Below are 22,241 nucleotides of genomic sequence, written 5' to 3'. Positions count from 1 at the left end.
ATAGGTGATAAATATGCTGAGATAATGCAAGGTTATCTGGAGAAGAAATATGCTGTTCCTGTTACAGTCGAAGAGCTTAAAGTGTCGAGAGATAATCTTTGGTATCTGCCACATTTTCCTGTCGAGAACTTGATGAAGCCAGGCAAAATTCGAATTGTATTTGACGCCGCTGCGAAGTCAAATGGCATGTGTTTGAACGACGTGCTCATCACCGGACCGGATCTTCTAAAATCGTTGCAAGGAGTGATTCTACGATTCCGTCGGGGAAAAATTGGATTCGTTGGTGACGTTAAAGAAATGTTCAATCGGATCTGGATCTCCGAAGCAGACAGTTGGTCGCAATGTTTTGTTTATCGAAGCAGTCCCAGTGAGCCCGTGGAAACTTTTCGGATGAAAGCAATGATTTTTGGCGCTAATTCATCTCCATTTATCGCTCATTACATAAAGAATCACAACGCACAGCTCCATGCCGATGAATACCCTGATGCTAGCAATGCTATCGTGCATGATCATTATGTTGATGATTTTTTGGGAAGCGAAGACGACGAGTTGAAGGCTGCGGAATTAATCCAGGACGTAATCCAAGTACATAAAGCCGGTGGTTTCGAGATTCGAAATTTTCGGTGCAGCACGAAAGAGGTTTTGAACACCATACCACTTAATCTGCAAGCAGACACGTCCAGTTCAGATATTAGTGACGGAGTGCATCGAGTTCTTGGTTTACTATGGAATAGTGAGAGCTTCACTTTCTCCTCCAACTTCTGCAAGATTGATTCAGCTATAATCACAGGCAAGCACGTACCAACAAAACGAGAAGTTTTGTCTGTGGTGATGTCAATTTTCGACCCACTTGGATTCGTCACCCCAATGACGATTAGGGGAAGGATTTTACTTCAACAAATCTGGCGCAGTGGTATTGGATGGGATGACCAGCTGGAGAATGGAGCTAGGAAAAAGTGGATGAAATGGTTGAGCAATCTTTCGACAATCACAGATGTTCGCGTCACCCGTTGTTACAGTGCTAATCTTTGTAGTTGCGATCAGGTTGAACTGCACGTGTTTTGTGACGCAAGCACCATGGCAATGAATGCAGTAGCCTACTTGAGAGTTGTGAAAGCCGAAAAAATTGATGTTGTGTCACTTCAAGAGGAAGAGTTGCTCCAGTACGTTTTATGTCAATTCCAAAACTAGAATTGCAAGCTGCCTTACTGGGTTACCGCCTTTCTTTGATGATCAAAGAAGAGATGGGCGTTCAAGTGCACAAGACTGTGTACTGGACTGATAGTCGCACGGTGTTATGTTGGCTGAAAACGAAGAAAGCATTGAAAACATTTGTTGCAAATAAAGTTGGAGAAATTTTGGAACAGTCGTCCCCAGACGATTGGCTTTATGTCACCACTCTGGAAAACGTTGCTGATGAGGGAACACGAGATGCGGAAGAGCTGGATATTTCAACGACTGGAAGGTGGTTCACCGGACCGAATATGCTGAAGCAAAATGTCACCGATTGGTCAACGATGGTTGCAAATGACCATGCATTCGAAGCCGATATCGATGAATTTTGTTCCGAAACAGCAGTTGTGAACACAGTGATGGAAAGTGAGTCAATTCTACCCGACGTAAACCGGTTTAGTAAATGGAGAAGATTAATCCGATCGACGGCTTATGTACGTAAGTTCATCGATATGTGCAAGCGTAAATCGAGTATCAAGCAAATTCAACCGTGTGAAGAACATATAGCTATTTGTCTATGGCTGAAAGCAGTACAGAATGAACAATTCCCTGAAGATTACACTGTTTTGATGAATCGCGGTGAATTGAAGCCGTCAAGTAAGCTGAAGTCGTTAGCACCTTTTTTGGACAATGAAGGAATAATGCGTGTCGGAGGGATACTGAACAAGGCAAACGTGGAACCAGGTGTAAAGAATCCAATCATACTTGGAGCATCGGGGAGATTTGTATCTTTGCTTGTTCAGAATTATCATCAAGAAGCTCATCATCAGGGGCGTGAACTTGTATTAAACGAAATCAGGCAAACCTATTGGATAATAGGCTTACGAAGTTTGCTGCGAAAAGTTGTTTTCGGATGTCAGTATTGTCGTGTCAGAAAACCCAAGCAGGTTACGCCAATTATGGGACAACTTCCGGAATGCCGTTTAGATATGTATAAGCTTCCTTTTACGCATACCGGAATGGATTTTTTTTGGGCCCTTCGATGTTACGGTTGGACGACGTAGAGAAAAACGGTACGGAGTGGTTTTTACTTGTATGACGACTAGAGCCGTCCACGTTGAAGTGGCCCACTCGTTGACTGCAGATTCGTGTATAATGTCTATTCGACGAATGATGGCGCGACGCAGGAAACCGGATTTCATCTACTCTGATAACGGCACAAATTTGCGCGGTGCTGATAGAGAGTTAGAAGAAGCACTCAACCAACTGAGCTTCGGAGACATCGAGCGTGAAGTGTTGACAAGAGGCATACAGTGGATGTTCAACCCTCCAGCTGCGAGTCATATGGGTGGATCATGGGAAAGGGTTATTAGGAGCATCAGGACATCTCTAAGAGAAACATTGAAGGAGCGAGCACCGAGGCAAGAAGTCTTGGAAACGTTACTAGTAGAAGCTGAACACCTCGTCAATAGTCGTCCTTTAACTTATGTATCATCTGATGTCAATGACTGTGAAGCGCTCACCCCTAATCATGTTTTGATTGGAGCATCGAGTAATGTTCAGTCACCAGGAGCGTTCAGCCAAAGCGATCTCGATTGGGGAAAGCAGTGGAGGATGGCGCAAAAACTCATCGACAATTTCTGGAAACGATGGATGGAAGAGTGTATGCCGACTCTGATTCCGAGACAAAAATGGCGACAATCCATTGGAGAGGTGAAAGAAGGTGATGTCGTATACGTATCGGATATGATAAACGAACGTGGCAAGTGGCCCCTGGCAATTGTGGAAAGGTGTTGGACAGGTGATGACAACATAGTATGAGTTGCTGAAGTCAGAACCCACTCCGGAGTTTATCGCCGACCATGCACCAAGCTGAAGAAGATCTGTTTGGAAGGAGACATTCGTGATGACAAACCAGTGTCACACCAGGGGCGCAATGTAAGGAAACGTAAAAGCCCTCTTCTATCAACTTGTCGAATGGTTGGACAAAAGGAGTATCCCTAGCAGAGAAGTAGAAAAAAAAAGTTAACACCCCTCGAATTCCGCCAACTCATGAGTTGTAAGTTTTTCGCGATCGCGAGCGCACCAGACGCCATTATTTGTATGTTTCGCAAGCGTATCAAATAAATATGTAAAACGGATGAAGTTTGTTTGATTGTTACAGGTACGAGAAACTATATAAAAAAGAATGAAGACATCGTCGAAAAAATGAGAAACCATTAGTCAATCAAGATGGTATATTAGACGAACCAGCCTCCGGTTGAAAGCACAGGACTGAAACGGCTGTCATCCACGAACAACTGAAATGAAGCCGAAAATTTGGTGCTGGAGAAGGTGCTGATTTGACAGCTCGTCCAAAAATACCGTTTTAGGCACGAGACACACTCGTTTGCGAATGCGACATTCATATCTTACCTATCAATCTGGTGTTAAATGCGTATTACTTTATCCAGATTTTTCTTTAATTGCTAGATAAATAAGACACATTTTATTAGGCACGATAATATGATAAACGATTATCAATAGTATAAAGTTTTTCTCATACGACATTTGTCGCATCCGCGCGGGATTTGATGTGGGCAAAGCCTAAATTTGTTTACTTCAGCACCAGCGCCACACAGATGGTGGCAGGCTTCAAGAACTAGCGCTTTCTTCAGGGGGTTGGTTGAAAGTCTCGATAACAAAGAAAATAATAATAAGATGGTATATTAGAAGAAAAGAAAGCTATTACGGAGTGCAACACATCCTTAAAATAGGGTCTGGGTCATTTGACCATTTGGCATAAAGAACATTTGGCATAATGGTCGTTTAGCATAATGGTCGTTTGGCATAACATTTTCTCATCAAGAACAACCATCTTTTGATAGAAGGGATATAATACTGGTTATGCCAAACGGCGTTATATCAAATGGCCAGCTCCCATTAAAATATGCATGCCTTTTTTGAAAAAGTAAAGATGTTTGAAAACTGATTAAAAGTTGACGTATCGCCTTAAATTTGAACTCAATTAATAATGATTTTGAATATGGAAACATAATTTGGATCACGCAAGCATGATTCAGTACAATCATAATTTGAAAAAAAATGTATCTGTTATTATGTACCATATTTGAACTAAAAATGTCGTTGAGCTCCTCCTGTCGCCCAATATTCGACAGCTTGATTTGTTGTATGACATCCTTGCAATTTTTCCAACAGCCTCTCAAAATACATTCATTTTTCATCGATCATGGTAATGAACATACATAACAAAATAGTAAAATGTGTTATTTATCATCATATATGAAAGAGATGAATTCTTGCAGACTAAGGAAAATTTGAATTACTCTTGAAAATGTTGCAAATGCTCTAAATTGCTATGCTATGCTATTCCTGTTCCCAAAATTCGCGGGGTTCAAAGCGTCCTTAACAAGGTCGATTTTCGTCGAGCAAATTACAACGGTATTAGGGTTCGTTGAACGTAGCTTTTGTTTTGAGTTCTAAGAAAGCCTCAGTGTCCGCTAGAAATCTGTAGACATCCTCAAGAATCCGTTAAAATTTCTGAGAAGTCCCGCATAAGCAATGGGTGTAATTCCCATTATAATAAGAACAGTGAGCTAAAAAGGTGAGACGGAATTTATGATTGTACCTTTGTGAGAGTCATAGACTATTTGTTGCTCTTATGTCGGAGTTTGTGCTTTGTTTAAACAAGCTATTCCAAATCTGAATAGAAGTGTTTTTTCAAGTTTATCACCTACTGGCAGACTCAAATGGGCTGGTCACTCAGTATGAATGCCTATGAAAAGCGATTGGTCTCTAGTTGAGATCTTCTTCTTCTTTCTGGCGTTACGTCCCCACTGGGACAGAGCCTGCTTCTCAGCTTAATGTTCTTATGAGCACTTCCACAGTTATTAACTGAGAGCTTACTATGCCAATGACCATTTTTGCATGCGTATATCGTGTGACAGGTACGAAGATACTCTATGCCCTGGGAAGTCGATAAAATTTCCAACCCGAAAAGAACCTCGATCGGTGGGATTCGAACCCACGACCCTCAGCTTGGTCTTGCTGAATAGCTGCGCGTTTACCGCTACGGCTATCTGGGCCCCATAGTTGAGATACTGGTGGAGATTAATGGCTTCATGAAACGTTGTGAATACATAACCAATGCCCATCTCGAAGTAAATAAACGCGCGAGAGCCTTTAGTAGTTGGTGAAAGTTGGGGGAATATCGACGAAAATGGAGCTCTGGAATGTAATCGGTGTGTAGTTGATCTGCTATTCAAATGAATAAATCAACAGACACGATAAAATTTATTAAAAATTACAAATTTTAATTGAGCTTGAGCTTGATTGGCCGCCCGTGGTTGCTACTCCAGTATCGTCAGATCAGCTGTACTTACAAAAGGAACCAACCAGATGACTGCTTGGGATTAACAGGCACCCTCAGTGTATAAGTGCTGGTGATCTTCTATTTTTAGGCAACAATGGTGCCTGCCACGTCAGAATGCAGACCAATGAGGGGAAGCAGAAGGAATTGATGATGCATTCAACTGGCTCCCACGGTTGACCGTATATACCACTGCGTCAACGCCAGTTCATGCGCAGGGTGTCTACTACCTGGAAAAACCTGGAAAACCTGGAATTATCAGGGAATTTTATTTAACCTGGAAAAAACCTGGAATTCTCAGGGAATTTCGGCTACACTTAGGGAAATTATTTTGAAACAGTAATAGATTGTATAATATGTCGTTATTGTAACACAAAATTTCCTCAATTAAAAAATTTAAAACGTTTTTTTTTCGCATATTTTATACATAAATAATATACTTTGTAGTAAAAGAGCAAAAATTACAACAGGCATGTGAATTTCTCAAGTAAGCAAATTTTCTTTTAGAGTCTTGATCACTATTTTTTTTTTTCTCTAAAGTCTATTTCAATAACAACTATCTCTAAACTCACTTTTTTAATCTGATTGCAGTGAATCCTGATGCAAAATTATACTATAACTGTTAGGTTAATAGGCGACTATTTCACAAGTTCTTAGGCGACTAACTATTAGGCGACTTTTCCACAGGTTTTTAATGATATTTCTTAGATCTCGCAAGGAATGCTTCAGTAATTCTAGTAATTTCTCCAGTAATTTCTTCTTGAATACTTTCAGAAATGTCTCCACAGATACTACCAGCGATTTTTCAATTGATGCTTAGAGGAATTACTTTAGTATTTGGTCCAAAAATCCTAGAGCACTCCAACGCTTCCACAAAAGTTTATTCCAGAGTTTTTGAAAATAATCGTTTTGACATTTTTTCACAAAATCCTACAATAATTCCTAAACCAATTTTTCAATAATTCCAGGCATTTTCATGGAGATTTTTTCAAATATTCATCCACTACAGTAATACCTCGATATAACGTAACTCGATTTTTATTTTCGTTACGTTATATCGAAGCAAAATATTTTTTTTTTTTTAATTTCGTTCATCATGTATTGTTTGGTGAGAAAATGGGTCTTATATTGATATTATTGAACTAGCAGGCATTTTCAGTTTATCTCACATATTTTTTTAAAATATTTTTCCGTATGTATTTTTTTATATTTTTCTTTTTATTTTATTTTCTACTTTCACCTTTTTATTGCAGTAATCCCTAATGAAATGTATTCAGGAAAAAAACTTTGCAGGAATCCTTGAACACTCGGAGAAACTATAAAATAAATGAGATCTTTCAGAAATCTTTAAAAATGTTAATGTTGAGCAATCCATGAACATTTATAGCAAGCAGTTATGGAAATTCAAGAATTTTGTTATGAGGAACTCGTGGTAAAACTCCTAAATCAAATCTTTTTGTAATTTCTGGACAGAATTTTAGAATGAATGTCCCAAGAAGTCTTTGAAAAATGTTTTTTTTAGAATTCATGAAGAAATCACTAGAAAACTATCGAAAACAAGAACTATCTTCGAGTAATTTTTCATGCAAAAGTTTCTGAACGAATACATTGCGGAATTTTCGGTAGTATTTTAGGAGAAATTTCTGGGGGATCTCAGGAGGAGGATACTCAGTTTTTGAAATCCGTGAATATGTTTTTGTAATAAAAAAACATCCAGAAAAAAATTTCTAGACTTAAAGTCTTCAAGAATTACTTGAAGAACCCAATGAAAAAGAATCATTGGTATCTTTCTTAAAAAAATCGTGATGGAATCAATGAAAGATTTCATTTCACATAGAATCCTTGAAGAACCTAAAGTAGTATATAGAATGGTTTCTGCATAAATATTTGTAAAAAGTTCTGCAGAAAATCATAATTAAATTGGTGGAGAAATGCCAAGAAAATTGTTTTTCAGATTTTTGGACGAATATCTGTACGGTTTTTTAAATAATTTGTAGAGCATTCCAAGAATTATAACTGGATTGTCCTTTAAAGTGGCCGCTGGAAGAATTCATGAAAAAATGCTGAAATAATTTATAAATGTCTAGACTCCGGAAAAATATAAGGTATCATATGTGGAATTGTTTGAAGAAATCATAGTTGAATCCACTTTTTATCCTGGAGAAATTACACATGAATATCAGGAAGGTTAACTTGTGGAATTTCTGGAATATCCCTGTCGGAATTATTATAAGAATAGGTTTTAAGTTTTATACATGAATACCAGGACAGTTTAAGATAAGCCCATGGAGCAATTATTGGCGGAATATCTGGAGGCATCTTCAGAATCCGTCGAGAAATTTCGATATCGATTTATGACTGTATTCAGTGATAGTAAATGCTTGAATTGCTCTGATTTAGTATTGGTAGGTGTTTGAATCTTGAAAAATGTTTATAGCAGTTCATAAACCATGTTTTTAATAAAAATTGTAAAAATAAATGGGGTAAAAAAAAGTTACGTTATATCGAGTTACGTTATAAAGAGGTTACGTTATATCGAGGTTACGTTATATCGAGGTATTACTGTATTACTTTCAGGAATCGCTCTAAAAATCCTTCAGGCATTATTCGATGATCTATTATAAACTGCTCCTAGAATTTCTTGATTAATTGGACATAGTTTATTCATAAATTTCTGTTGGAATGTCTCCAGCATATCATCAAAATATTGTTGATGCGATTAAAAAATTTCTCTAATATTTTTTTAAAATAAAATCTCCATGGATTCTTCAAAACTTTAGTCAAGGTTCAGGGATTCGGTCTGAATTTCTTCAAAACGTGTTGTAGGACATTATTTGTAGATTCTAATGTATGTTTTAAGTATTTTAAGAAGGATTTTATCAAAAATTTAGGAGGTCTTTCAGAGATCCTAGTAAGAATTCTTCAAGTTTCATCTGACGGTACTCTATGATTTTCTTTTTATTTACAAAACCTTACAAACTCATGCCAAATTTTATCTGGATCTTCCAGATTTTTGTAAAATGGGGCCTCAAAAAACTGGAATATTCCAGACAAATCTGTAAGGTTGGCAACGCTGTTGCGAACAGCGACGACAGCGACAATCTCTATCTTGTACTATAATATCTTTTGTTCTAGCAAATGCTATGAACTGTGATAGACAGTGATGCATTTTGAATGCATTGAACTCTCGTGCAAGATTCTGCACCTGCTCAAGAACGGCCCGTTCACTTTAAAATGCACAACGAAGCTGAAAACCAGAACCTATTGAATTCATAGCATTACAAATATATGGAACCATTAAAGTTTCTAAACATCCTTGATGAACTTCCGCATTTAAATATGTCGTGTATCTGCCACGAAGCCAGTTTTTAATTAACGTTCAGTTTTCAGCTCGCTCGGGTTCAAATTTTTGAACTGCTCATTGTTCAAGCCTACTTGATCCCTCGTTCAAAGGTTTGAACTTGAACGCAAACTGAACGCGTTCAGATGCAACACTGGTGATAGATACATCAACTGTGAAATATTAAGAGTGCTAGATAGAAGCAAGTGAAAGATACAACTACAAAGTACGAGGAAAGGGATGGGCCTGCGATTGAACCCATGACCTTCTGCTTATGAAGCAGAAGCGGTAGCCGTTAGACCACCAACCCCGTCTTACTAAAAATTACAATTTTTAATTGTACTAAAAAATGTTGCCAAAAACGGATCCATTTTGTTGCCAAAATCAGGGGGTGGCAAAAACGGAGCATGCCTATAACGGAATCCCATTGTATTTCAATTACTTATGCATATTTCATTATAAATTTTCACCTTAGCGATATCGTGTTCACGTTCTGTTCTAACAATGGTTGAAAGATAGACAAAACATTTCAGATCTTTCTGTTTTCCCCAAGGGGGTGGCATGAACCAATATTTACCAACCCAACAGCAATTCAACATGGCGTCCAGGGTTCTTGTTTTGATTATTTGGGGAGGGACAAAACATATGTTTTTATGGGTAGGAAACATTAATGCTATCGCGCTGATGCGTAAAACATTAAACAAAATGATGAACTAATAAAAAGCGTCATCAAATACGACGATTCAATGCGATTTGTTCAAGGCTAGTAGCGAGTCACTTTTTAGTGACTTGGTCACTTTAAAAAAGAGATTGAAGCCATTCCAACTTAAGTCACTTTTTTCAACTATTTTGAGCTAAATTTTCGAGAGAAATTTACGAATCGGCCTTCTTTTAATCAAGGCTGAGTTTTAATTTAACTTCATGGCAGTATCAAAACCTTGGTTCATGATTTTCTTGTGAAAAAAGTTAATCTTTTATAGAGTTTCACTCAATTTGTAATAGTATCTAAGTTATATTAGTATGGTGTAAGTTCATTGTTCCTGTTGTAAAACTAAATGTTTAAATTTTTGATATTCTTTTTGAAAATCTCGTGTATTCTCATTTAATAGGAATTTTAATATTTTGTGTTTGTTTTCATTGAATCTTGCATGCTTTCTTCAAAGGAATGTGGACAGTTGGATCATCTTCTGGGCACTTTTGAATAACTTCAACAGGAGGTTTTTAGAAACACATGGAGTTTATATTTGACAAGAATATGCGCGGTATTAAAATATGTTTAATTACATACTTTATGACAATTCGACCGACTATTACCCCTAATACCAAGTGAATCATGCAAGTGGCTTAGTAACTTTGATTAAAATACTAGAATCTAAGTGCTAATAACTACTTTGAAAGCATAACTCAGAAGAACGGCCTATCAAGCCTATCGTCTTTATGCTAAATGTCCATTCGGCCAAACATACATTCCAATTAAGTTGCTGATGGGAAATTTCAATTCCACTCAGGCTTTATCCAATTATCTGTTCTCCCTCGAAGGACATTAGTCTCTTAAGAATCATATTCGATCTTCTATAATCATTTTTAATTTGAAGTATTGATTCATGGCCAAATATAACATTTTCCGTAATCCTGGTCTAGTCACACAAAATAGAGCTAATAGAAAGTATCCCACTGTGAATAGTATATTTTATCCAACTCTATGTATACGCTTATAATTTCTCTTAAGTCCTCCACAAAAAAAACCGTCCAGCCACCAGAAGACGCCGCACGGAGGGCCGCACGCTATGTCTGAACCAGAAGATTATTAAAAACGGATGTACATCGGGTTTTTTCTCAATGAATTCAATTTCAGCGGTTTTAAGGGTGTCATTTTTGGTGAGTTTGAATAAAAATTTGGAATAACAAAAAAAATAATTTCACGAATACGCCAATTTTTTTTAAATTTACATTACAAAATAAAATACTTTGGTGATACAAAGACACAAACGAAGATCTTATTCAAAGCATTTTTCTAAAAATGTTTAAAGATTGCAGTTGCTAAAAAGGATTATTTGCGTAATTGCTACCATAAAAATTTGGTACTCAACTAGACCTACTACCTGCAGTAGATCATATTGGATATTCCCTTCTTCATCGTAAAACAGTGTAGTAGAACTTAAAAAAACACCAATTACGTTTTGATTTTCAAGTCACTTTCAGTCAATTTTTAAACAATCGGAAGTCACTATTTATTCACTTATTTCTTAAATCTGGTCACTAAAATAACTTTTTTCGGCACCACTTTTTGCTACCAGCCCTGGATTTGTTTAATTGCCAGAATCTAGCACTAGCTGCGTATGAGCCGTATACTCGAAAATCAGGAGCAAGTTTAAAGCAAACCGACCAGAAAGTGGGTACCAAAACGTGCGAAGTACCTAAACGATGTGAGGAAGAGCCGAAATGTATGCAGGATGATAGCCGTGTCAGTCCCCTGGTTTTCCCCTTTTTAATCTGTCAGCTTGACAGGGTTATTCCAGTTGTCACAGTGTCGTCATATGAGCATTTCCGCAGTTACTAACTTTAATCTCTAAAACTCAGTTAAGAGCTTTCTTTGCTAACTGATCGTTAGCATAACATTCACCAGCAGGGATCAAGTAGAAGAAAAGAAAATTAGAGAAAAGACACAAGGATGAGGGAAAAGGGGACAGTTTGGGGAAGGAAAGAGAAATTGGGGATCTACTACCGGTCTAGTCCAGAGTAATTTATTTAGCATAAAACCATTTGGCATGAAGGACATAGTGGTTATCACGCTCAATGAAGTAGGTGCTCTAGCAGGGTGTCTACTACCTGGAAAAACCTGGAAAACCTGGAATTATCAGGGAATTTCGTTCAACCTGGAAAAAACCTGGAATTCTCAGGGAATTTCGATCACAATCAGGGAAATTGTTTGAGGCTGTAATTCATGGTAGAATATGGTCACGACAAAGGATTTTTGCGTAAATCTGGGCAACAATTATTTGCAAGAAAATTCTCTTCAATCGAAAAAAATCGGCTGCGCCGCTATCAAAACGCTATTTGAGCTACTTTTGAGTATGAAATTTTATAGACTTTATAAAACATGATTGACGTTTTGAATATATCAGTAAAGGATTAACATAGATTACCAGTAAATGGTTATATGGGGCCGGTAGCAAGTTTCTTATTAGAGAATTGGTATTTATTGTTATCAAAGTCTCTAAAAAGTCTCTATTTTTCATGGATGGTCTTTGAAGTCTCTATTGTAACCAAAATGTTCTCTATAGTCTCTTCTTTCCTTATCTTGCATGCAAATGATTATAATGCAAAATTTCTTCCAATATTTCTCAGGAACAGCTTCAGGAATTAGCCTAGAGGTTTCTCCAGGGATTTCATCTAAAATACTATCAAAAACTAAAACAGGGTTCTCTCCGGAAATTCTTCCAGAAATTCCTCTACCAATTATTTCAGTAATTTTTCAAAGGATGCTTAAATGTATTTCTCCAAAGTTTGCTTTAGGACATCCTTGAGCACTTCAACGTTACTACCTACAGTAATTTTCTCAGATTTATTTTGAACAATTTTCTAAGAACTATTCTAGGACTTCCTCCACTATTTTTTTCAGATTCTGCAGTCATTAGGGTAAGTGATCCATTGGTTGTGAGTGTTCCAATAGTTGCGGTAGTGCCATTTTCACTGATTTTATTGCATTGCAATGCATTGGTCACAGAACCGACACTGCCAATCGACGTATTGGCTTGTTGATACTCGAAATAGTTGAAAACAGCATTCAAATTACTTTGTTTTCAAGTAAATCCGCAAAGGTTTATTTTAGATTAGAATTTTTGGTAAAATTCGTTCGAGGATTTTTTTTTCAAGAAACCCGACAAGCATTTCTACGCCATTTCATCTACGGTTATTCCAAAGAATCGCTCCTAAAATTTCGCGACGGGTTATCCGAGTGAATATATTAAGAACATTTCAAGCAATTCCTTAAATTCGACCTGTGTTTCATTATTGAGTTTCCCTAGACTGTTTTCTAAGTATTTCTCCAGCATTTTATCCAAGGATTACTGGAGCTCTTTCAAACATTTTTCAATGATTCCTCAAAAATTTCTCATGGAATATTCAAAAGTTTGTTCAAGGTTCCACACCAGTTAACACTGCAGCATTTCTTTTCAAGAAATCTCCCGATCATTCCTACACATTCTCTTAGGAATTTAGTTCTATGTTTTTCCAGGAGTTCCTTCACAAAATCCTGCGGGATATTATGCAGAGATTCAACTGTTTTTTTTTTCAATTGTCTTAGCAATAATCTACAAAATCTTGTAAAAAGATGTATGTGTAATCATATTTATGTAATCGTAAATACAATTATCTGATTCAGGTTGTCTTAAGTTCGCCGAAAATCAATGGAGCTATGGAGCTACCATAGGAAGGAGAGGGTTGATTTAGAACTCCTGGACATTTTCGAATGAAATGTAACAATTCATAATTTACTTTAATTTCCACATTTAAATGTTACACAGATCGGGCGCGAACAACCGTAGGCTAGATTATCCGTGTTTCTATTATCTAATCTAATCTAATCTAATCTAATCTAATCTAAGCGCTTGCACAGCCAATATTGAATAGCATCCTGGAAATACCTAAATTTATTCAGGTATTTTTTTGTCAGTATTAATATTTGCAGAATATCAACGATACGATGTAAATATTAAAATGGCCAGGCCCACTGTGCAGACTTTGGGGTAGAAGACCCAAGTAACCAGTAAGCACGATAATGCGGCACGGTAACAGCATTATATGCGCATATAGGGTAATCATTTGATGCATGTCAGTTTTATATACGCATATAATGCTATTATAATGCCAGAAAAGGCGAAATAGCGTGCCATTATATAACCGTGCTTCTCTGCACCACTAATGCTGATATAAGACCACGTGAGAAACGTCAGTTGTTTTCGCCAGGTTTTTAGGGCGAATATTTTGTGCTTTCGCGTACGCAGCCAGAGAGCTTTCGCGTATGCGGCCAAACAACTGGTACACGAGGTAAATAAATGAATAAATGATAATGGAAACCTCTAATAGTATGCAAAAAATGTAATAAAATGATACAGATAGTTCTTCTCCGTATTAGACATATTCGTTTTGGTAGTTTTCATCCTTTTGAGGACTTGCAATTGCCACATTTTGATCCTCGTTTTATGATGATGAAATTCCTCATTTTGCGTCTCGAACCTGCGACACCCGTATTGTTGAGTTGTTGTCCTGCTCCTTTGCTCCTACGGCCACATAAGATAGATAGTATTGGAAAGAAAAGTGATAAATTTAAACCATCACTTTTCCCCGTCATAAAACCTGCAATTGTAGTAGTGAGAAGATTTATGTTTGACTCCCTCTTACCACTATATGCAAACACAAAGCACGTGGTATATCTGTCAAAACACTGGATGGCATTTAAACATGCCCTGTATTCGAATATAAAGCCAATATAGTGCTTATTTAATGTTTGTATGCATTAGGCTTAGAAGCATTAATGATGCTGTGATAGGGTTTCTATGCAGCAGAAGTGCTGTTATAAGGTGTGTAAGCATTTGTGGTGCTATTATAATGCATGTACGCATCTATGATGCTGATTAAGGGCTTATTATTAGTGCTTATGGTTACTTGGGGAAGATTGAAAAAATCATGACGATCAGGTTATTCACGCATGAATAAACTGATAGACAAAAATTTTCCAATTTTGAGAAAGAAGAAACGGGGACAACCGTACCAACCGTTTCGATTTAGGGTTAGATATAGGTAAAATCGTTGGGAGTGGCGTTGCTAAGAAAGTTAATGCACACTCCATTGTTGTTCTCCTGGGATGGGACATAGGTATTTCTTCCTCATGTCCTGGCTCTATAGCCTTGATTCAAGCACCTTTGCTCGCTCTCTGAAACGAGATGAATTCCAATTTTGTCCCTTTTTCGCTATACAGAAACCAAAACTTTTTCCCATAAATTTGAAAATATATAAAAATAAATTAGTAATACCGAGATATTATGAATACATGGTTTAACTCACCAAAACTGAGACCTTGTGTGCAATTTGCACAAAAATGATAATATAAAGTATTAAAAACGATCTCACCAGATATCAGTAGTGCACCAACGTTTGATGTTTGTATACTCCAGGATCCCGCTGTTACCGCCAATGATTGCAAGTTACGCTTGAGGCAATCGTCGGAACTTTTTCGGTAGGCAACAAAGACCGCATTTTTCATTTTTGGTAGCCTTGGGCTATTGACGCATTGTTCCATCTGTAACCGGGCGCCAAGACTTACTGTTGGTCTATCCGCAAAAGGCCACTTCTTCCGTCTGAACTCGGGCGCACACGTTGACGGAAGTCCATCGATTTTGGAAACAGCAACAACACTGTGCTTGAAAGGATCCATAGTGTTCCAGTACTGCCCACCGAACCAAGGTTGCGTTGCCACCCAGCGATTTTGAATCGCAGTCAAGGGATTGTTGATAAATATTTTCCATTCCTCCTCTTTTATCTTTTCACCGAAAAATCTTCTCAATTTGTACTACTACTTGAAGTGTATTTATGTTAAACAAAACGCAAATTCTTGAATTTGACGCACGGAACTTTTTTTTATTATCCGCAAAAAAATAAATCCAAAAGTTAAACGGATTATTTGTATAAATTTAGGTGAGAATATACCTTATCAAATATGTAGCAGATGATGACTTTTGTAATAACACGATTCAATCAATTTGAGATATTTTAAAGAATTTGGCTTTTTTTGCAGGCAAGAACTGTATGATTACTTGCGAAAACATCATTAAACTTAATTTTTATTTTAACATATTGTCACAAATCCAAATCAAATTTTACTTTTACGCCCATGAAGCTGTCTTAGGTTTCCAAAAGACCCTTGGAAATGAATGGTGCATAGTATTTTTTTTTTTGCATGAGAAGGTAGTAGGTAAAAAACGTTCAAGAAGAAGCATAGTGATGCACTTGAAAGTTCCGTGCAGTTCACGATCATGAACAGAGCTCTTACAACGAAATAAAAGACTCCATCATTGGAAAATATATTTATTTTGAATAAAACTTAAATTTTGGCATTGTTAGCACCTACATAATGGAATATTGGATATTGGAAGTTTCAGTATGGTTTAAAAATGTCTTGAAGTGTATAAATTTCTGTTAAATTAAAAACATTTTAAAATTTGTTATTATTTTGTTGTAGCCATTCAAAATTAGAGTATTTCTTGAACCTAGAATTATATTGTGATTCCTGGAAAAACCTGGAAATATCAGGGAATTTCATTTCGGCAAACGAGTAGACACCCTGTCTAGTGTAGATGTAGTTGTGAAACTCAGAAGAAAATAGTATGCACTCTGTCTCAAGAAACTCCAAGAATCTGGGTAAATTTGGGTAATATTTCCATACTAGCTAACCCGACGTGGCTAGCCACGTTCCAACTAAATTTTAAAGCGAAAAGCTACTTATAATCTTTCAAATCGCTTGATCTGATGACCGCAAAATCGTCTAAATTTATGCTCTGGCCATACTCCATTGGACACATGGGTTCAATGCTGTTGTAGTGTTCTGATCTGAAATAATAATATCCTTATATACTGTTGTAGTGTTCTTTCTGGTGTGAAATATTTCAAAAGTTCTAGAAGATTCTATTAATAATAGAGTAGAATCTTACCAAAAATTCTAGCATATTCTCCCGAATAGCTGATGCCATGGTTATTTTTTTCAAAATCCCAATTGTGGTGAGAAGACCATCGACTCAGGGAAATACTGAGTCATGGAACAGGAATGTTTTGGAAAACTGTTTTAAGGGATCATAATAGTAAGCAGAAAATTTTGTTCTTATTATGCATCCATGAGTCGATATCGAGTCATTGAACATCGAATCATGGAGATTTCACTGTAAATTAATAAACCTGGAATATTTGGCGCACATTTATATCATTCATGTTTCTTTTGCTTTTACATATATGTCGAACTCGTTTTTGAACCTTAGTTGGAACTGGAGAAACCTGTTTCACATTTTAAACTCCAAACCGATTCAAGTTCGATCGAATTAAAATTTGCTTGAAGTTGATTCCTAAACAGACGACAATGGGGAAGGGTTCGAGAATATTCTACGAATTGGAATGGACCATGTTCCAAAAACTCCAGAATATTCTGTCAAAGAGCTATTGTATGCTCCACAATTTGCAATTGTAATGTTCTTATATTAAATTGACCGTTGTAGTGCTCTCAAACTGCTATTGTAGTGCTCAACGAAAATTTTCGATGAAACATTTCAAAGCGTTACTGACAGACAGACAACTCTGGGATTTTATATATTGACAATTCGAGTGACAATTAGAAGTTCGGCAGTCAAAACTTCGGCGACGTTCGGCGTCGGCATTCTAATTTGGTGCTTTGCCGACGCATAAGGATTGCCTTTGTCGGTGTAGCACTTCGGTAGAATGCCGACGCCGAACTTCGGCGAACTTTCGGTGATATTTCATTTCTCTTATGAACTTCGGTCCAAAGTTATTCTGAATGCACAATATATGATGCATTTTGGATCAGTCTGGAAAGCGTGTGCAAGTTTCATTGAGGAAATCAAAAACAAACTGTTTATGATGAGCGTATGCGAGTGTTCGTGTGTTCAAATGTCACTAAGCTCTATACACGGAGAAATCAGACTACCCAAAAAATAAGTTCTTTTTACTCAAATTTGGGTAAACTGCATTTAGTTTTTACCCACGGTTGGGTTGTTTTGCCTCTCTCGCAACAACAATGTTGTCAAAAACAGAGAGAGATGCACCGACCCATCGTCGAAGTTCAATGGAATGAGCCAAATTTGGGTTCTTTCGAGTTTACCTAACGTTAAGTTGTTTTTACCCATCACGGAGACTTCGAAAGTTAACGCTGGGTAGACTTTTTTTTTGCACTGAGTTGTTTGTTTTGCCGCTGTCAAATGGAAACAACCTAATGATAGGTATATATCAGTTAACCCAAATTTGGGTTATCCCACGGAAGAGCCGAATTGCGTCAAAAGAAGTCAAAGTTGGGTTGATTTGCGGCTCCGTGTACAGTAAAGTCAATGACAAAAGTTAAGCCCTCAGTACACTCTTTGCCAAGTGTGCAAATTTTTCAACACGCATAAACTAACACTTCAATATCCACTTGACACTTCAGATGTTTTGTCATTGTTGAGATCGATGTTTGCGATGTTTGCATGTTGGTTTACACTGTAAACTTGGCATTACCCTTTAAGGTGTAAAAAGTACCCACTATTTTCTGATATATGAAGCTGTCAAAATAAAGGGTAGTTCAAAAGTTTGCATAGTGGGTAAATTTTGTCTATTTGTAAGTTCCGATGGTTTACCCTTTAATGAGTGAAAAAATTCTTAAGATATTTTGGCGGATGCTGTTTTTCAGTCCATTATGTTTCATTGTAACTGGAGTCGCATCTGGGTCGCTGATAATGCAGGAGTGTCTAGATTTTCAGGTGAGTCCAATATCGAAAAACATTATCCATCTCATTTGAAGAAACGCTGTTGTTTTTGCAGAATGGATTTTAGAACCAAAAATTTCGTTGCTGCCCGACCAACCAGTCCTCCGATTTATTTATAGATCTTTGTCCAACGATGACGATCGCCAACGATTCAAAACGAATCGATATAGATCGCTATCGAAAATTACTGACTGGTTGACCGGGTGTTCGTCTCTACAATCAGGAGCATGATCCAGATTGGAAACTGCGGCCAAACGCCCGAGAGCAGTGCTTTTATATTGAACTTGATGTTAATATCAAGCAAAAGCAACATTTAATGATCAATAAAGTGCAAAACTGGTGTATGATTGTTTGTCCTTTATTCTTTATTATTATTATTCATAAATTAATTTCAAATTGTTATTATAAGTCGTAAAACTAAAAACAGAGTAAAATTTACTCTCTTTCCTAGCTGAATTCATTTCGAATAGTGGGTAAAATTCACTCGTTAGATTGACGTACAAGCCGTTTACTCTTTTTATGAGTTAAACTAGTTTCTCTCATAGAGGGTACTTTTTTACCCTTTAAAGGGTACTTTAGTCTTACAGTGTATGCGTGCGGAAAAATTTGCACAGTTGACAAACAGTGTACTGAGGGCTTTAGTAACCAAATCCTGTTTTCCACACAAAATGCCTAAGTTTGGGGATCTTTATCTCAGTAGTTATCTGGTAGTTCGAATTGATTGAAATTTGAATGACGATCTACAAATAACGCAAAGTATTATCTATGGCGAACTCGGTCATTTTTCAAAGAGTTTCGGAAAATTGTTCAACGACAAAATTAAGAAATTATTTTTTTTTTCAATTTTATTCAAAAACTGTGAGTTGTTAATGGTTAGTTTGTTCTGCAAAGGTTTCCATATGGGCTCATTCATTTATTTCATAACGCTGAAATTGGCCAGTTTGGACACCCACCCACCCCCTTGTAACGCTTTTTGTATGGATGTTATTAAATTTTTGTATGAACCGTAACATCGCTAGGACACCCACCCACCCCCTCTAGCGTTATGAAATTTGTGAATGAGTCCTATTCAGAAGTTAGGCAAATATGCAGAACATATCATACTCTAACTTATCGTTTTTGAAATAAACTAAACTAACTTTATTAACTTTTGTCTTTTAACAACCCACTGAAACTCTTTTTAAAATAAATGAAATGTAAATATTTCACTACACAGACAACGGCTCAAAATTGATGAGTAACTACATCAAAATTTCATCAAATTCGGAATACCAGAAGCCGAGCTGCAGATCCACAAATTTGGACATTTTGTATGGAAAACAGCATTTGGTTACTAACTTTCGTCACTGATTGTACTTCGCGACACCAAATTTCATACAAAAATGGTTGCTGAGCGGCCAACATCGCAAATTGACGTTCTGAATGTGAACCAATTCCAGTGTACAACTCTTCTAAATGCCTTATCTTTTTCGCCCACTTTCCAGTTAGCGGATCTGAGCTGCCTCGTGTACCAAAAGTCCACCAACACGTACGCCCCGTACAACAAGGAGTGGATCAAGGAGAAGATATACGTCCTGCTGCGACAAGCCGCGGGGACCACCGATTAGAAGAGCGAGCCCCATTGGGAAGTGCTTCCCAATCTCCCTCCGCAAAACCTTCACTACTCTGCAGTGAATTCTCCCCGGGGGACGTAAAACCTTCTAATAATCTTACTAGTGGTACTTCTTACGTATTCATTTCCCTATTCCCCCCTTTCTCATGAAATGTGCTATTTCTACGTCATGTGTCCATGAACAAAATAAAACGCTATTTTAACTGTAAAAAATAGAACCTACGACTCACGAATTGGACCCCTTTCTACCGCCTAAGTTACTGAAAAGGCAAAATGTTGAATTTCAAAAAATAAAAGCAACACCTTGCTAAGAATTCAGTTAGGACTCGACGACGGACTAAAACGAAGACAGACGACAGCTTCCGTCTCTTCAGCCTCTAGGAGAGACGGACAGAAGAAGACGAAAGAGAAAAGATGAAGAAGGAACAGGAGAATGGAATTCTGTGTATTTAATTTACTATTTTATTTTATAATATTTTTGCTGACCGATGATGCAGGAGAAGAAGAAGAACAAGAGGAAATGTTCAAGTGAACATAATTATAATGGTAATTAAAAGAAATAATAAAAAAGAACGGTGATCAAAAAGTCAACTTTTACGAGGCGAATTTATTGAATCCGAAAGCATAGCAGGGCTGGTAGGGACTTAGTGTCTAGAAAAACAAGGCTCTTAAGAGACCTCATGGAAAAAGTGACCAAAAAACATCCAACAATACAAACAAAAAATCAAACGGGAATTATAATATACACTTAGAGATTATCTAAGAAATTCTCCTAGATTTCTTCAAGATTATTTTCTGGATTTTTTTCTCCTTTGAATTTCCCTTGAATTCCACCGGAAAATTGTCCTGATATTCCCCGACAAATTTTCTATTGAATTTCCTCGGGAAATTCTCCTCATTTTCTTCGGGAAATTAACCAAAATTTTCGTGGAAAATTTTGCTGAATTTCCATGAGGAATTCTATTGAATTCCCACTGGAAACTCTGCTGAATTTTATGGAAATTCTGTTGGATTTCCATCGTAAATTCTGCTGAATTTCATTGAGAAATTCTGATTTCCTATTAAATTTGCATGGGAAATTCTGCTGAATTTCCTAGGAAAAATGTTTAGAATTTCCTGGTGAAATCTTCGAGAACTTCTCTTGAATTCCATAGAAACCTAATCTAGAAATTTATTGAATTTTTTTTCGAATTTCCTCAGTACATTCTTTTGAATTTCATCGGTAAATTCTCTCGAATTTCATTGGGAAATCCTTCTGAATTTCCTTGGAAAATTCTTTTGATTTTCCTCGTTTCTCTTTTCAACATCCTTGGGAAATTGTCATGAATTTCCTCAGAAACTCCTTTTCGATTCTTAAGAAAATTCTCTTGAAGTCGTAGAATCTTCTTCTTTTTCTTGGCATTACGTCTTCACTGGGAAGGCATTACGTCATTACGACATTAATCTTCTTCTTTTTCTTGGCATTACGTCTTCACTGGGAAGGCATTACGTCCTCGGCTAAGGAAGGCCCCTGTTCACCTGTTAATACTACAATTGAATTTCTTTGTATCCAATTTTTTTTTTTAATTTTCATTGAGGGTTACATCAGAACTTACTCTAGAACAAGAACCTTTCAGATTTTTCCAAAAATTTCTACGATTTCTGAGAAAATTTTTGATTTCCCTGGAAAATTTTTTTGTACACTTCCTCGGAAAATTCGGAAATCTTTGAAGTAACTCCTAAAGTTACCTTTTAAGGTATGCCTTGTTAAAAACTGGAACCTAAACGACAATTTTGTAGTAAATCTCTAGAGGCTTCTCTGGATAAACTACTTATTGAATATTTTAAAATGTTCTTAGAGGAATCTTGGAATCGACGGAAGAACCGATAGATAAATTCCTGGTGGACTTAGGACTTTCCTAAAAAAAAGTTAAACGAATTTTTGAAGGAATTCCTGATGAAATTCCGGGATAATTTCTGAGAATATGAAAAATTCTAGGATGAATTTTTGAAGATGTCTAAAACTACATGCTTAGAGGTTTTCATTAGAAAGTCCGTATGAAATCACTAAGTGAACGCCCAATGAAATCTTCGGAGTAATATCTGAAGGAAACTTATTTGAACATATACCTCAATTAATGTCTGATGAAATACCTGTACACAAATTTGAGAAAATACATAAGACAGTCGCTACTGTCTCCCTGTTCAATATGGATTCCTCATATAATCCAACCAGACATCTCTCAG

The 22,241-nt window shown here is 36.8% G+C and overlaps 1 protein-coding gene across 1 annotated transcript in view; it reads left to right on the top strand.

The window, feature by feature from the left end:
• Positions 1-20,606, top strand: part of LOC110674760 (enhancer of rudimentary homolog) — a 30,866-nt gene extending 10,260 nt beyond the window's left edge. Inside the window, exon 3 of the mRNA XM_021839031.1 lies at positions 19,888-20,606. Coding sequence (XP_021694723.1) covers positions 19,888-20,010 — 123 coding nt within the window. The 3' untranslated portion in view covers positions 20,011-20,606. The remainder of the gene's footprint in view (positions 1-19,887) is intronic.
• The last annotated feature ends 1,635 nt before the right edge of the window (positions 20,607-22,241 follow it).

This window comes from Aedes aegypti, chromosome 1, assembly GCF_002204515.2.
Source record: "Aedes aegypti strain LVP_AGWG chromosome 1, AaegL5.0 Primary Assembly, whole genome shotgun sequence".
In the NCBI taxonomy this organism is placed as follows: Eukaryota; Metazoa; Arthropoda; class Insecta; order Diptera; family Culicidae; genus Aedes; species Aedes aegypti.
This window is presented reverse-complemented; position numbering and strand designations above follow the sequence as displayed.